The following is an 11348-nucleotide window of genomic DNA, read 5'->3' as shown; positions in this document are numbered from 1 at the left end:
ATGTTTAAGATGATTACTCTGGTGCTTCTGCTGCAATCATAACTAACTTGTTTTCAAACTTTCCTATCAACCGAAATCTGGAGTGATTCAAATATTTTAATGAGCTTACCTATAATTAATTTCATGATTCAAGAAGAGCTGAATGCTCTTTAATAAACAAAATGTTCTTCTAGGACAAGATGAAAATATAAACTAGATTTTGAATGGCTTATTTATTTGTATATATTTAAATCATTAATAAAAAATATTGTAACAGTAAAATAATTGTTAGTCATCTTCAAAAAGTTTGCTGAGGCCCTCTAGTGGGTATCTGCTGGCCTCCAGGAGCAGGGATGAGAAACACTTTTACAGTGGGCTACATTATCACAGGGACAACCCCTTTGAAACATTTTTGTTCTATGTTAATGGGGGAAAAAAACACCTTTGCAGAGTTTGAACCTATAACCTTTTTATAATCGCTTCACCACACTCCAGCAGCATGTGAGAGATCACACACAGACATTTATATTAGTGTATGTGTGTTGGGGAGAAGGATAAATCACCAGGTGCAATTCCAATGGTTCCTGAAAACAGATGGATTCTCTCCATACAAAATAAATATTTTTCTTCTTTCAAATGTACTCTTTCTTCTCTCGGTCTGTGACTCAGTGTGTATGAATGCCAGCAGTAAGCCCTACTGCTCCACACATAAAGGTCTCTCTGTTTGCCTGTTCTGTGGCTCATTTTTCAATGCTGCCTGAAAAAACAAACAAAAAAAAAAAACTGGCTTTCACCATTCCCAACAGTAACACTCCTTGACTGTTGCTGCTGCTTGTGACCACTATGACAGCACAATGAGCCATTAACTCACTTAAATCAAATTGAAACATTTCCTTCAGTTTATCATATTGAGGGCAGATCATCTATTTTAGTTCTCCAGGACTTGATAGCTTTATATTTTCTCCCAGTACAGACGTCACACCCCACATCTCCAGATTCAGTGTAACACTGAGCAGGACGAGCTTGTAGTTTTGTCTTCTTGAGTTTCTCCACCACTTCAGCCAGCATGGTGTAAAACAGGGGCCGGTTGCATAAACCTCTAAGACTAGTCTTACAAGTTAGACATCAATTTATTTTCTTTAAGATGGTTCATAGCTTTTTTAAATCAGTTACATAAAAACGTAGATAAGCCTACTTTGATAACGAAAACTAAGACTGACTGACCCTGACTAGGTCATACTAGAACTTAAGACACTGTCTTAACATTATGGCTATGTTATATGCAACCGGCCGCAGGTCTTGTAGTGAAGCTCTGTCTGCACTGAGGGCAGCTGTAGACTCCCTTCTGATCATCCTGATCCCAGCAGCCTGTGATACAGATCATACAGTAACTGTGTCCACAGGGAATGGTCACTGGATCCTTCAGTAGATCCGATCCAGACAGAACTGATCCTGAGCCAAAGAAACACTATTCTGCCAAAATTCTTATTTGTCTACAAAAACAATCAAATTAAGCATAAGAGTTTGTGAGACCATAAGAACAGAATGTCACTCAAGTCTCCCCATAGATTTAAATTATGGTGTTCCAATTATTATCATATTTATGTAGACTAGCCTACTATGGTATTTACATGCCACTCCAATGTAACATGCTACAATGAAAGTGCCAGGGTACTACTTTATGTCAGTGGATCTTCTTCACATCATCATAGTAGACTTAACTCCAATTTTAACAAGAAAATCTAAAGAAAGACTGAAGAGTTTTTCTTGTTAAAATTGGACTTAACATTTAAACTTTTAAGGGAAAATATGAAAGTAGTCTGGATGACCATGGTGTGGTGGTATTCTCACGCCGCAGGCTGGTTTCCAGGGATGCGAGTGTGATAAGGGAGGTTTGCGAGCTTGTGGTCAGTGGTGGGGGTAGACAGCTGCCCGGTCTCGCGCAGTGCCGTTTTCATATATGGTCACGTAATCATGGCAACCTTTACGTACTCATGCTAAAAACAGACCAGACAAGCGCGTGGAGGAAGGTGACGGAGCGGCCTACGAGTGTCACACGGAGAGACAGTATAACAACTGGATTTCTTTTGAAAGGAAATAAAAAAGAAACAGAACAACACACACCGGAGTGTGTTCGCCAAGCGCGTGCGTTCCGCGTGATGAGCGTGGGTTTGGATTATTGGTGCCCTAGAACGCGCGAGACCATGGAGAGTTTGGAGAGGCAGCTGATATGCCCCATTTGCCTTGAGATCTTCACCAAGCCGGTGGTAATCTTACCGTGCCAACACAACCTCTGCCGCAAATGTGCCAATGACATCTTTCAGGTACCACCAATACGCAAAATTAAACAGTTTTTTTAAACTATAGTGTTTTGGAACATGATATTTCATAACACAATTCAAAAACAAACTTGAGTGTGTCCAGCTGGTAGGCCTATATTACTGGTCATAGATTGTCTATTGCTTGGAATGGCTAGCTTGAAACAGCTAGAAAGACTAGCTAATAGAATCCTCCCTAACATTTTCCAAAACTACCAGCTGAGTTTAAGCTAGATTTCTAGACTATAAGTTATTGGCAAAATGGGTCGATTTTACTTTTATAATAGCCTACATACATTTCTAAATAACTACAAAAGAGAGCGGGAAATTTTGTTCAAGAATTAGGGTTATGACAAGAAAATTGATAATGTGGTAACATTTTGAAGAGTCATACAAATATCAGGATTGGGAACAAATGTAACATCCTCAAATTCTCTGTATAATTATAGTTAAAAGAAGAGTGTAATAAGAAACAAGCTGGATTTGGTACTAAGCTAGACAAAATACTTTTGAGTAAGTGCACAACTGAAATTATTATTGAATCACAACAGCTATTATTATTTGTTTTTTTTATCATTACCTTCATAATATTTCTTCTATCAACATATTTAGATGTATTTTTAATTTACATGTAATCCCCTGTAAGGAAGAATTTCAATAATATAAGTAAAATCTAAAATATATATAACAAAAATATTTGTGTGTATGTTTCAGGCCTCAAACCCCTACTTGCCCACACGCGGAGGTTCATCATTGGGCTCAGGCGGCCGGTTCCGCTGCCCATCCTGTAGGCATGAAGTGGTTCTGGATAGACACGGGGTGTATGGCCTGCAGAGGAACCTGCTGGTGGAGAACATCATAGATATGTACAAACAGGAATCCAGCAGGTACTCTTGCAGCTTCATTTCACCTTCTCTAATCATTTATGTTGTCTAATCATTTGGAATCCTGTTGCAACTCAGACTTTCCTCTCTATTCTATTCTATTCTATTCCAGCACATGGTCAATTGTGTGTGTGCTGGCCTATATTTATAAGTAGGCCAATGTGACAGGAGCTATTTCAGACACACCTTCTGTGTTTATCAGTCCCCTCCAACCCCCAACACACACACACACACACACACACACACACACACACACACACTTGGAAACACATCAACATGAGCAACAGCAGTTAGACTTTTACTTTCTCTGTCAGTGCACTTCTCTAGCACTTCACATTTTAGTTTTACTCAGTAGGGGATGCAAACTAATAGAAATTAAACTAAACAAAAACTATATCATCACAGCAGTAATCGTGTTACTTTTATAGGGAGGGGAGTATTTCACTGCTTGGAAATGTGTTTCTCTTTGTTTTTTAATTTTCATAAGATTCTTGTTCTGTAATCTATACCAGTGTTTCCCAACCCTGTTCCTGGAGGCACACCAACAGTACACATTTTGGATGTCTCCCTTATCTGACCCATATATTTCTGGTCTCGGAGTCTTTACTAACGAGTTGATTCAGGTGTGTTTGATTAAGAAGAGTGCGAAAATGTTTAGTGTTGGCCTGCCTCCCGGAACAGTGATGGAAAACACTGCTCTATAGTCATTTATATACATTTAAACATAGGTATAAAGATAGACAATTGAAGTAAAATCTCTCTGATTCTCTGTCAGCAGCAGTAAGCCTGAGCCAGATGTGAAGAATGATGAGTTGATGTGTGAGGAGCATCAAGAAGAGAAGATTAATATATACTGTGTGACCTGCTCTGTTCCCACTTGTTCATTATGTAAAGTGTTTGGGAGTCATCAGTCCTGTGAGGTTGCTCCACTCAAATCTGTCTACGAGACCCAAAAAGTGAGACTTTTTTAGTCTATTTTTCTGCTTTTCTTATTATCATCGCTCTGCACCTCTGTATTCTTTATCTCATGACGATTGATGCGTTTATATTTCTGTGATTGTGTGTGCAGACAGAGTTGTCTGATGGTGTTGCTTTGTTGGTTGGCAACAATGACAGAATTCAGGGCATCATCAGTCAGCTAGAGGAAAGCTGCAGATCTGTGGAGGTCAGTGTCTGTGTGTATTATAATTATCAATGACTGATCCTTTTTTTGTTGTGACTATGAAAACTATGATTTCTTACATTACGGTCCTAGTAATGATGCCAGTGCATATGTGTTTGTGTGTAGGAAAATGGGCGTAGGCAGAAGTCTCGTGTATGTGAGTGGTTTGATCGTCTGTACGCTCTTTTGGAAGAGCGCAGAGGAGAACTCGCGCTGAAGATCACTGCAGAACAGCAGGAGAAACTCGATTACATCAGTAGCCTACAGCGCAAGTACATGCACATATATACACACTACACACAAATAAAGAGTAATATAGAAGTTCACATTTGTGATGATAGGTAATCTAATTGTCTAAAAGGTGACAAATGATTATGAAGAATAGCAGCTATTCTGATGGAAAAATGTACTGTATTATATATATGTATAACATTATATACCATTCAAAAGTATGGAGTGAGTAAAAAAATTAATACTTTTATTCAGCAAGGATACATAAAATTTGATCAAAAGTAACATAAAAGACCTTTATGTTACAAAAGATTTCTATTTCAAATAAATGCAGTTCTTTTGAACTTTCTGGTCATCAAAGCATCCTGACATTTTTTTATCAGTTTCCACGAAAATGAGAGAATGATTTCTGAAGGATCATGTGACACTGTGACTGGAGTAATGGCTACTTTGCCATTTTACCTTTTTCTGTATTTTTGATCAAATAAATGCAGCCTTGGTGAGCATAAAATATTTATTTTAAAAACAACCCCAAAATTTTGAATGGTAGATATATAATAGATGCTCATCAAATATCCATAATTATTTTGTTCAAGTTTATCTTCTTAACTTATAATTCCTCTATTTTCCCATACTAAGTATGTTTATGCGTGTGTATGTTTACACAATCTGCTAATCACAGTAATCACCTGTGCAGGTACAGAGAGCACTTGGATAACGCAGCCAAACTAGTGGAGACAGGAGTTCAGACAATGGAGGAATCTGAGATGGCCATTTTCCTGCAGGTCTACAAAGTTCTTTATTACATGCTTTTTTTTTCTTTTCTTTTTTATAATTTGGTACACAGTAAATTCCCCAGTGTTAAATTAACACTGCTCAGAGCACATATGGTCCCACTCTACATAGTGTTAAAGTAACACTGAAGCAGTGTTAAAGTTAATGAGACAATAAGGTGATCAATTGAGTGATGATTGAGCATTATTGAAGACACCTGATGATAACAAGCAGAATCACTGAAGGAGAAAATCTCAAATTGTAAGCCACTGTTATAGCGATCAGTGTTTGCTTTAGTTGGGCTCTTGACCCTTACTGTATATTATTAACTTTAGACTTTGTTTGTCTGCTGTTATTGATTTATAACAGTCAAATGAACAAAGAAAAAGTGTGATCTGATAGTGTTGGTTATGTTTTGACATAATCATGCTGTGATCTGAAAATGAAACTTATTGAGATAGTTTGGTGTAACTTGTTAGCAGCAGCTCTGTGATTCTACAGCATATGATTATCAGCATTTTTCTTATAATCCAATATATTTAATAAACATTGTTCTGATCAAAACACAAAACACACTCCTGTAGTCAGTCTGAGATAGCAGCCTATCTTTCAGTTTTCCACCGGCCTGAAAACAGCCGGGCCAATCAACGAACAGAGGGCGGGCTGAGAGCCGTGACGTAGACGCTGATTGTACCGTGGTGGATGCGTAGATTTACTTCACATAATCTGCAAAAGTCGTTCACAGCCATGTTCACTCCGGTATTTCGCTCGATGGTTTAGTTTTTGCATCATACATGCGTTTACAGTGGAAGTTAGATGCGGCTGAGCATGCGCATAACACATGCCATAACCAAACGTTATGTGATTGGCTTACGGGTAACCAATGATTTTAAACTTCAGACAAGCGCCCCCCCGCGAGAGAGGAAACACTTCTCTATTATGCCATTCCAGACTCTGTCTACGAAGCAAGGTGAAGTAGCAGAGTCTGGTATTACCAGGCTAGTTGTAAGTCAGATACAGCAATCAAACAAAAATTAAAGTTAATAATTTAAGAGTCAAGAGCCCAACTAAAGCAAACACCCATCACCATAACGGTGGCTTACAATTTGTGATTTTCTCCTTCAGTGATTCTGCTTGTTAACATCAGGTGTCTTCAATAATGGTCAATCATCACTCAATTAATCACTTAATTGTCTCATTAACTTTAACACTGCTTCAGTGTTACTTTAACACCATGTAGAGTGGGACCATATGTGCTCTGAGCAGTGTTAGGCCCTGTTTACACGAGAACGCTCGCGGGTGAAAACGTAAAAATATTTTATCAGATGTGCCTTTCGTTTAGACGGCGACGGCGTTTTTGGGGCTTAAAAACGCAAAAAAGTGAAACCACCCTCCAGAGTGGAAATCTTAAAAACGCTCCACCGTCGCGTTTCCGTCTAAACGGTAAAAACGCAAAAGTCTGCTAGACAGTGAAGGCACCGATCAGTGCTTCACATTGCCACCTAGCCGCCTGGAGTGCATACTACATTGAATTTCACACACTTTTGCGTCACCGTATGCACGCAGATTTCCCCCCCATAACGCTCGTCTAAACGCAGAATAAAAAGTGATCACTTTTGCGTTTTCTCTTCAGATCGTTTCCGTGTAAACGTAGCCTTAATTTAACACTGGGGATTTCACACATTAGAAAAAAGCATATTTTTTCCTAAGCAATGGAGTATGAAGTCTCTAATCTAAATGTCTCTCTAACAGAATACAAAGCCTCTACTACAGAAGTAAGATTCAAATAATCACCATTATTCTGATTCTAAAAACATTTAAACTGTCAGACACTCCTGTTTTATGCCATCTAATTCATTCTGTCTCTTTCATGCCAGAATTGCAGAAGGCAGGAATGTGTCTCATTTAGAAAAGGTAGAGCGTGGATATGAGAATATGGATCATTTCACTGCAAACTTCCAGCCTGAACGAAGAGCAATACTCAGCATAGACTTTATCAGGGGTAAACTAACTCTAATCCCAACCTAAGGTGTCAGGTAAGGTTTAATTGGAATCTGTCTCTTTATAAGATATTTTTCTCTTACTTAGATGGTGACGACAATGAAGAGAATGATGATGATGAAGAATTAGCAGGTACTGTTGGTCCTGAGACCCCACAGAGGCAAACACCTGTACTGAACCCCCCACCAATGACAACAGACTCCTCACAAATGTCATCAAAACCCAACCAATCAGTGAAAATCAACCCGGCAGAGAACACGCCCTTGTTAACGCCCACTCCAGACTCCAGTCACAACCCTTCTACAGATGCACCAGCTCAGGTAAGGGTTTCTCCCTCTTTTAATCTCATCCATATTTGTGATGCTTTGATTATTTAATAATATTTTTTAGGATTGATCAGTAATGTTTGTAAGGTTAAGTCATTGTGAAAGACACAATTGGAATCTGAGGACATTATGGATCATAAAGCAGTGGCTGCTGTGTTGGGATCAGCTTACATTTTGAGATACCTTATGATTCAAACACATGACCCCAGACACCAAAATATGGACACTTTTCTCATTTATTCTTCATTTTTAATATATAATGGGATTTAAAATGAGTGATATTTAACTTTGTCAAATAAAGTAAAATTCAGTGAATTATATTGTAAAATTATAATTTTGAACATGCATTGATTTCATATCTGTGTCCGAACATTAAAAAAAGGCTGTATTCCAAGGAAGGAAGGCATCAATGCACGTCCGAATATAATGTTATAGCTTCACTTCCTGTCTCCTGAAATACCTTCATCTGATTGATTTTTGAAGGCAGCATAGATGTATCCTTATATCCCACAATCCTGTGCTTTCCATTTTGTTACAGTTGAGCTAGAAAAAGAAAGATGGCATCTGAAAGTTGTGGTTGGTGGTCAGTTTGTGTGTAAGTGTACATTTTTAACCAACGTTGTCAACTTCTGATGTCATTTCTAGCAAGAAATTACTATTATAGTAATTCAATATTTGCTTAGTTATCACCAAACCTAAACTATTTTGCTGTATATCATTAGACAAGTCAGCTGCCTAAGTTTTCGGACGCAGCATGGCCTTATTGCACAATATCATTCTCATGTCCTTTGCTAAATTCAGTTGCTTTTAGAATCAGAAAGAGGTTTGGCTGTAACAGTAATTGCCCTCAGAAATACAGAATTAAAGAAAACCCACAGCAAAATCCCCAGTGTTAAATTAACACTCCTCGGTGTACATATAGGTCCAACTACAGGGTGTTAAAAATTAACACTGAAGCAGTGTTGAAGTTAATGAGATAATTAAGTGATTGATTAAGTGATAATTGACCACTAGTGGTGACACCTAATGTTAATAAGAAGCATTGAAGGAAAGAGAAACAACAAGAACAGAAAAAAGAGAAACACAAGAACTACTGACTTCGAGCCATTACACATTATTGCACTTATTATTACCAGTTGGACTTTATTTCTGTCATACATCTACACACGTTCTTATTTAGATTTAACAGAAGTTTACATGGTAATGTTTTATGGAATGTTTCGTTTCATGTCACCATTATGGTGATCAGTATTTGCTTTAATTGGGCTCATGACCCTTTACTATTTAATATTAGTTTTTCTCTAGCTGTTCCAATTCTGTGTTTATAAAGCACATTTGTTGTGTACAGAATACAAACACTGTCCACTTGGGGCTGTCCATCATTAGAATGTCCCTGTGATTAAAACATATAAGAAACAGGCTGGTATCTTCCAAATCTGAGCTGCTAGTCATCTGAGCCTTGAAGATGAAAACAGCCTGTTCCTAAGTTACGAGTGACAACTGCAAAACGCCTAAATGCCGAACTCTGACCTGCCCATTCATGACCCTTCCAGTCATTTCGACATTATTTCATGTGACCACTGTAGATTTTTTTTCTTACCACAAATCACTATCAAACCACTTTTGTTCTGCCTGTCTCTATTTATCTGTCTATCCATCTCCATCTGTCTCTCCATCTCTCTTTCTCTGTCTTTCCCATACATTTAGGTAACTGCCGATCCCAGCCAGACATCTGAGGATGAACCACGCCATGTTTTCTCTTTTTCCTGGTTAAATGTGCCAAAATAAAATCAGCTGGTAACCCTGCAACATCCCAGTGACCTTCCAGAAAAACCTGTTGTTCTTCATAACTAATATTTTGTTACTTTGAGGATCATAAATATTGACTACATTGAATAGCTAGATAAGAATTTGAAAAGGTAAAAACCACAACTGTTAAATATTAAATGACAATCTTTACTGAAGTAGCTGACTAAAATGCTAAATAAAGGATTACAAATAAGTGTATAAACATTCTCTTTTGTATATGTTAATAATGCTGTTTCTGAGGGAATACATTAAAAGATAAAAAAAAATTTATACATTAAAAGTTAGGAAAAGGCCAAACGGGATAAAAAGATACAAAACACAAAGTTTTCACAGGGGTAAACCATAATCATGTGTTATATTACTTTAGAAATTTAATTAAAAACATTTTTTTGTAGTTCATTTATTTTCCTAAATCGTCCATGATTTTGCGGTTGTTGCTCGCGCGCTGAGCCAGTTGTTCGGCTCGCGCCATCTGCAGCACCTCGCGCAACAGGTGAAAAGTCAGATCCAGCGAGATTGGTGGATCCTCAGACCGGCGCTCGCGTTCCACGAAGCTGTTCATGATCCCGTTACCGACACTACCGACCTTACCTCCTAACAGCCGCTGCGTGAGCTGCAGCTGAAGAGCCTCGGTGCGGGACGGGGTTCTCCGGTCGGGCGCGCGCGGGCTGTGAGCGGCGTTATCCAGACTAGTGAAGTACTCCTCTCCCAAACGCATCAGAACCGGCAGCTGCGTATCAGTGTGTCCGGGAGCGGACTCGGACAGCGAGACGAAGACCCAGAGAGACACCGCAGCGAGTAGTACGTGCAGCTTCATTGAGGGAAATTCCCAGGAATCTGAATAATACAGCAGGCAGTGGGCTACAATAGGCGATACAAACGTCCAGGATTTGAGATATAATATATGAAGAGTTCAGATGCAAAAGCCTCTAAGTGCCATCTGAAATTTTCTTCTAGAATGATCATTTTTATCAAGCTTGTATATTTAAGTTCAATAATTTCACTTAAATTGCAATGCAAATTACCTATTAATTGCAATTTAATTGAAATTACTTAACTTAAATATACAAGCTTGATAAAAATGATCATTCTAGAAGAAAATTTCAGATGGCACTTAGAGGCTTTTGCATCTGAACTCTTCACACACACACACACACACACACACACACACACACACACATCCCTAATGTAAATAAAAACCTAAGACTTTACAATGGCCTACCCATGTATGGCTATTGCTATTGATGCACATTTTTCTATTTCATACAAAGCTTTTATTACAAGAAGTTAAGTTTGAGAATATATTTGTTATTTATTTAGTGTTTTTCTTTAATGACAGCATCACTTAAGATGAAAAACTGCTTTGAAAAAAACGGATTAAACAAATAGCCTATAGCACATAGCCTACATAGCCTACACTTATTAGAGTTATCATGCATGTCTTTTGTAGGCGTGTGTTGAGTTCATGCTCACCTCAGGTGTTCTCCGGATGTTTGAGAGAGTCTGCTATCGGTGTAGCGCGAGCATCGCTGGGAGTTTATTTATATGACGAGAGATTATTTCGGAGATGGCAGTCACCAGAATGAGTACCGGAATAATTGGCTGCGGTTCAAGTAAGTAAAAAATTAAAATGCTCTTGGATTCTGTCCTGTGTTTACTACACTGTAGATTGACTGAAGAGGCAGTCTCCTCTGAATTTACCGGGGCTTTCTTAATTCGTGTTAATGAATCAATCAGATTCAACCGCAGGTAATTGAGAGACTCTGCTGATGACGCCGAGGGGGAGGGGGAGGGGGAGGGGGAGGGGGGGCAGTTTACGCTTACGTCATTCTCAGAAATTTGACAAGTGTTTTTGGATTAGATT

At 38.5% G+C, this 11348-nt stretch overlaps 2 protein-coding genes across 6 annotated transcripts; one reads left to right on the top strand and one right to left on the bottom strand.

Annotated features, from left to right (window-relative positions):
- The first annotated feature begins 1804 nt into the window (after positions 1-1804).
- Positions 1805-9796, top strand: trim55a (tripartite motif containing 55a). Of its 4 annotated transcripts, none has more exons than XM_079875393.1 (11): positions 1847-2303; positions 3012-3184; positions 3960-4137; positions 4251-4346; positions 4470-4615; positions 5272-5359; positions 7101-7123; positions 7226-7350; positions 7437-7669; positions 8214-8270; positions 9383-9681. In XM_079875393.1, exons 1-10 carry the CDS (start codon positions 1974-1976, stop codon positions 8220-8222), a joined length of 1401 nt encoding a protein of 466 aa, XP_079731519.1. In that variant the 5' UTR covers positions 1847-1973; the 3' UTR covers positions 8223-8270; positions 9383-9681. The 4 variants fall into 4 exon arrangements, with proteins under 4 accessions (XP_079731520.1, XP_079731519.1, XP_079731517.1 ...); XM_079875392.1 differs by having other exon boundaries at positions 1897-2303; positions 3957-4137; positions 9383-9683; XM_079875394.1 differs by lacking the exon at positions 8214-8270 and having other exon boundaries at positions 1805-2303; positions 3957-4137; positions 9383-9796.
- A 76-nt stretch (positions 9797-9872) lies between these two features.
- crha (corticotropin releasing hormone a) lies at positions 9873-11038 on the bottom strand. Of its 2 annotated transcripts, none has more exons than XM_079875444.1 (2): positions 10958-11038; positions 9873-10345 (listed from the first exon to the last, which is right to left on the bottom strand). In XM_079875444.1, exon 2 carries the CDS (start codon positions 10299-10301, stop codon positions 9885-9887), a length of 417 nt encoding a protein of 138 aa, XP_079731570.1. In that variant the 5' UTR covers positions 10302-10345; positions 10958-11038; the 3' UTR covers positions 9873-9884. The 2 variants fall into 2 exon arrangements, with proteins under 2 accessions (XP_079731570.1, XP_079731569.1); XM_079875443.1 differs by having other exon boundaries at positions 9873-10321; positions 10958-11031.
- Between the last annotated feature and the right edge of the window lie 310 nt (positions 11039-11348).

This window comes from Squalius cephalus (genome assembly GCF_949319135.1).
Source record: "Squalius cephalus genome assembly, chromosome: 7".
In the NCBI taxonomy this organism is placed as follows: domain Eukaryota; kingdom Metazoa; phylum Chordata; class Actinopteri; order Cypriniformes; family Leuciscidae; genus Squalius; species Squalius cephalus.
Note: the sequence above shows the minus strand (reverse complement) of the source record. Positions and strands in the feature narration are given on the sequence as shown.